Source organism: Sinocyclocheilus anshuiensis, unplaced genomic scaffold, assembly GCF_001515605.1.
Source record: "Sinocyclocheilus anshuiensis isolate Anshui unplaced genomic scaffold, SAMN03320099.WGS_v1.1 scaffold1389, whole genome shotgun sequence".
NCBI classification, from domain to species: Eukaryota; Metazoa; Chordata; class Actinopteri; order Cypriniformes; family Cyprinidae; genus Sinocyclocheilus; species Sinocyclocheilus anshuiensis.
The window spans coordinates 560,515-566,357 of NW_015552672.1; the positions used below are offsets into that span (position 1 = coordinate 560,515).

At 37.7% G+C, this 5,843-nt stretch overlaps 1 protein-coding gene across 1 annotated transcript in view; it reads left to right on the top strand.

The window, feature by feature from the left end:
• Positions 1-5,843, top strand: part of LOC107667428 (teneurin-2-like) — a 113,945-nt gene that overhangs the window by 77,727 nt on the left and 30,375 nt on the right. Inside the window, exons 6-9 of the mRNA XM_016459097.1 lie at positions 26-221; positions 3,613-3,714; positions 4,862-5,056; positions 5,429-5,667. Coding sequence (XP_016314583.1) covers positions 26-221; positions 3,613-3,714; positions 4,862-5,056; positions 5,429-5,667 — 732 coding nt within the window. The remainder of the gene's footprint in view (positions 1-25; positions 222-3,612; positions 3,715-4,861; positions 5,057-5,428; positions 5,668-5,843) is intronic.

Here is a 5,843-nt window from a genome sequence, read left to right on the forward strand (position 1 = left end):
TCTCACTCTCTCTCTCTCTCTTCAGTATGACTACATGGAAAGGTTAGATGGAAAAGAGAAGTGGAGCGTAATCGAGTCTCCTCGTGAGCGGCGCAGTATTCAAACCGTTGTCCAGAATGAGGCAATCTTTGTGCAGTATCTGGACCCCGGCACCTGGCACCTGGCCTTCTACAATGACGGCAAACAGAAAGAACCCATCTCATTCAGCACTGTGGCTCTAGGTAGACACCTCCAGCTTTTATTTACACACAGGTCAATATTTAAAAGGTAAAATAGAAACTCGGTTGTTTGGAGACCTGCTGTTTAGAAGATGTGTTTCACTGCAAGCGGCTTACACAGTACATCTGATCTACCCTTAACCTCATTTTATATTTCAGTTTGAATGTGAGCAGTCGAACTGGGAGAGCTGCTTTTATTGCTTTCACTTACATTTCTCTTTAGGTCACAGAAGGAATAGTTGTATTTATAAAATTAAAGTAAACACTGAAATATGTTTGTTCAGGCAGTTTCTCTACAAGGGTTGCTATAGTGATGACTTAGCATAAGCACAATGCCAACTTCAAGACTTTCTTCTACAACAGCTGAGAGGAGCTGTCAGTGAGGGATGGAAAATTGGAAATTTGGCCTCATGTCTGTCATGACATCAGGCAGTTATGCAGATCTCATGAAGTGTATAGGAAGCCTTGCTGTATTTTACATATTGATGTACTTTATATATTGTGTGTTTAAATATTCATGCATAAACCGCTCACTTTTTCTCTCATTCAATATTCAGAACATAGCAACTGGCGTATACTTCAGTTAATGGACAAAGAATGAGTAAAAAACATAGAAATAGATTCCTGAATATATATATATATATATATATACAGTGGTGGAAAGTAAAATTGTGTAAGTAGAGTAAAAAGTACTTGTCCAAAAAACTACTTGAGTAAGAGTAAAAGAGTAGCTTATTTAAAAGTACTAATGAGTAGTGAGTAGTGAGTACTGAGCTGCGGATTCTACCCCCTAATAAACGCTGTACACTGCAATTTAAACATTTAGAATACATTGTACTACTGTAATTCAGATTATCTTTTGTTGTTTGTCAGAAAGAATGAATATCTATCATCCAGCAGTTTTAATTTTGACTTCCAACTCTTACATACAAAATACATCAAAACAACAATGAAAAACATCATCCCCTACCTTTTACACAGCTACATTTACTCAAATTGTTATGCTGATAAAACAATTTGTAAGGAAAAAAATGCATTAAATAGGGACGTATTTCCAGGGAAACTTTTTCAAAAGAAAAACACACACACACACGCGCGCACGTCTCTTTGCAGGGCCACGGCAGTCTGCAGCATCTACAGCTGAATGGAACAAAAAGTGTTGAACTTGAAAAAAATGTTGTGCTTGAGTGCACTTGCTAAATGAAGGCGGATTGTATAAAATGGATCAAACAGCTTTGTATATTAACGAGCTGCAGTATAATAATGCCACAAATCATCAATAAAGTGCATACTGAAACTGGTCCTCCAATTTCAGTACATTAAGCCATGGTAATCTGTTTTTCCATATTTCCAAGCATTTTAGTGCTGATAACTCGACTGAACTGATGCTTAAAGAATGCGCTTTCAGCAGCCATGATTGTTTATCACCAGCTGCGGTTAAAGTTTTCTATGCACAATTTGATTTGAAGAGAGTCACAAGACCGATTACCTTCTTCCTATCTAATCACATTGATGGGTAAAAATAAAATTAAAAAAAGCATGTAACGATCACAAACGGAGGGAAAATAGCAGAGAAAACGTACAGATGCATCACTTAAGATGTACTCAAGTAAAAGTAAACAGTTTTTAAACTACTCAAAAAAAGTATATTTCTATAAAAAAGTAAATTCTGATAAAAGCTACTTGATTACAGTAATGTATTTGTTACACACCCCTGTATGTGTGTGTGTGTGTGTGTGTGTGTGTATATATATATATATATATATATATATATAAACACATTTAAAAAAAGTTTTAAAACCAAATACAAATGTGGTTTGATTTAGGTTTGTAAATATATTTGTTTTATATTTCATAGACTCGAAAGTTTTTTTAGTTTTTTTAAAGAAATAGATTTTTTTCGAAATAAGTTTATCAAATGTGACAATCAAGACTTTTACATTATTACAAAAAAAATGTATTCAATTAAATGCTGTTTTTAACTTTCTATTAATCTAAGAATTCTAAAAAAAAGAAAAAAAATTGTCACAGTTTCCGAAAAAAAAATGTTATCAGAAAAACTGCTTTCAACATTGATAATGATAAGAAATTACGTAATAAGAATAAAAAAAATGTAATAAGAAATTCATATGTGTCATAACAGGAATATTTTATACATTATGTATTATATTGTAATATATGTATATCAAATATATTAAAGTAGAAAACTGTTATCATAAAGTGTAAAAATATTTCACAGTGTTATATTTTGTTGTATTTTTGTTCAAATAAATGCAGGCTTGGTGCATTTTAACCCCCACAATTTTAAACTGTATTTTTTATTTGTTTGTTTGTTTGTTTATTTATTTTTATTTTTTTTGCTGTTAAGACTACAAACAACTAAACTATTTGAGTAGGATATGTCACAAACATTTTTGCTGGCTGTCTGCTCTCTGAATAAATCCATAAAGATAGTGCTAAAAGTGTTTGGGCACTTAAGCCACTTAAAATGAATGAATGCCTTTGCATTAGATAACAGAGTATGAAACAAAGTGGTATTTATTTTAAAGAAAGACAGAACAAGCACGCTTTTCAAACATTTCACAAACGAAGTGTGTTTGGTTAAATAAAAAAAACACTTAAATGTATTTGCACACTTTCTGGTTGTCAAGCATTAGTCAAACATTTTAAGAAATGCACCTGCAGCTGCTCTCATAGAACACCTGTGTGAACTTGAGAAGAACCAATTTTATACATCTACTCAAAATCACCTTGAGATCAGTTGTTTACAATTCACTGCAAAAATAATTCAGAAAAGTGAAAATAGTTTGGAGAAAAGCTCTATCATTATTTGTTTACAGATGCCACTTTGATATTTATCTAATGCAATGACATTCATACATTTTTAAGTGTAGCTCAAGTGTCCAGATATTTTCTGGGTCCACTATATTAATAACAGTATGTATGATTAATAATTCAGTTTGGAGAAACACACACACTTACACACAACTACACGCACACGCACGCACACACACACACATGCACACACATTGTGCTCTTGAGGCCTCTTTGATCTGATCACATGCTGTATGAATATCTGTGCATCTTATTCGGTTGATGGCTACTGTTGATTTGAAAAGCATCATTTATTTTAGCTTTTAGCACAGTGATAGTGTTACATTTCCCAATAGGCTGTAGTGAAATGTGTCACAGTAATTCACACATTGGCACTGAATCAATAACGCTGGCTGAAAGTTCACAAAATGCAAGACAGTTCATAGCACTTCAGCATTTTTTTTTTTTTTGTCACACAGCAGCATTTAAAGGTCTCCTGAATTTGTGAACGTTACGTTCCACTGTCCCCATTAATAACTGAGGGTTGTAAAATGCACGCGTCTCTTATGTGTCGTCTCAGATTCAGTGGAAGAGTGCCCCCAGAATTGCCATGGCAACGGAGAGTGCATGTCAGGAGCGTGTCATTGCTTCCCAGGGTTCCACGGCACAGACTGTTCTAAAGGTACCGTTTACTGTCACACTGCCGGAATGTTTGCGTTAAAAAATGATGTTTCACTTTGCAGCATTTGTCAAAATATTTTTGTAGTCATGCAAAAAAAGCTGTTGTATAATAACATTTTGCTTACTAAATCTTAACACCTTCCACATTTCTAAGGCCGAGTGTCCATCAAAGCATTTTTTCCCCGAGGCTGGCGTATTTTTTCCAATTGTTTTCAATGGGAGCGACACATATTTTAAACCGCCAGGAGCGTGATGAGTGTCTTTTTCATGCTGAGTGCTCAGTCGTTTTTTTCTCGGCACCAAGAGTTGAAGAATGTTCAACTTTGGGTAAAATGCAGCGCTTTTCACTGTCACTTTTCAGTCAGTTAACCAATCACAGTGGAGGAGGAGCGGGAATAATACTGGCCAACCATCACACCTTGCTTGTACTATGACTGAACAACAACGGAGAAGTTAATATTGCTTGTCTCCGAGTGTTTATGTCTTTACCAGAAGGAATTGCCAGACTACCATATTGTTATGAAAAATAATGCTTGGAGAAACATTTCATTTGCGAAACATTTTCATTTACTTCAGCAGATATTCCGTATCATAGCAACCACAGCATCTCAACTGAAAAAAACGTCTCGGTTACATATGGTAACCCTCGTTCCCTGAAGGAGGGAACGGAGACGTCACGTCGGATGACCGACGAATTGGGATCTCGCTTACCTTGAGGGTTCGGGACGCGGTGGAAGATTCCACTCACGTAATGAACCAATTTACTAAAAGATGTCAGACATCCCAAAGCTACATGCTGTATATGACATAAGAGTTCAGGAGGGCACATTTGATTATTGCGAGAGTACATGGACATAAAATAATAGCGAAGTAGCTACACTGTCTGAAAACAGCTAAAAAGAAAGTTTTAGTTGATTACTCTAATTTCTTTGACACACAGTTTGAGGTGATTTCATGCAGTTCAGTGTATTTGTTTCGAGTAACTCTATGCTTCATTTTTCTCTTATCTTATCTTACATTTCATACCTGAACTTCTCTCAGTTAAGCTGGTTTTCACTAATTCCTCTAAAACATCCTCGTCTTCTGTCCTTCCCTCACTCCCTCATTTGTTTTCCCCCCTGCATCCTATCGTTCCGTCTCTGTTGCAGTGGCGTGTCCCGTGCTGTGCAGCGGGAACGGACAGTACAGCAAGGGTGTGTGCATGTGCTACAGTGGCTGGAAGGGGCTGGAGTGTGACGTGCCGCAGGGCCAGTGCATTGACTCCAGCTGTGGCGGTCACGGGATCTGCACCCAGGGCAGCTGCACCTGTGAAGCGGGTTACCGTGGCGAGTCCTGCGAGGAAGGTAATGAGTGCAACGACGGCTTTTCTGACCATCTCATTTTCAAAACTCTTTTCAAAACTCAGCACTCTCAGAAAAACCTCTTCCTCTGAGAATCTAGGTTTTCAAATGTCTGCTATAAAAGTATGCTGGTACGAGCATAATAAACTTTATTAAAGTAATGAAATTTAGTCTATTGATCTGGCTTTTAAGAAATTGGCCAGAAATGGAGTCTCTGAGCACATGTTCATGTGAGCTGCAGCTAGTTTTTGAAAGTGGAGAGATCCCAGAGGTGAGTTTAGGAGAGTGAGGTGAAAGATGAGGAGGAAAGAGAAAAGAAAAAAGCAAGCAGAATGAAAAAGTCTTTTCAAACTCTCTGTTTCTCTCCCTCTCCAGTGGCTTGTCTTGACCCCACGTGTTCGGGACATGGAAGCTGTGTGTCCGGTCAGTGCCACTGTAAGCCGGGTTGGTCCGGGCCTCTATGTGATGTGTCCAGAGCCCAGTGTCCAGATCAGTGCAACGGTCACGGAGCCTACAGCCCTGACACGGGCCTCTGCAGCTGTGACCCAAACTGGATGGGCCCTGACTGCTCCACCGGTGTGTTCCCATCAGCCATTTTCACCTTCTCACTTACTGTTTTCTCAAGCTGTGCTGCAATATATTCTAATCTTTCATTGTCATCCGTCTACACTCTCGGGGGGATTCACTAAGCATGAATTGCGCACGCTGATAGTGTTGTTTATTTGTACTCACTGCGTGTGCTGTTTTAGCACCCGATTCATATGCAAATCAGGTAACGGCACAAACACCC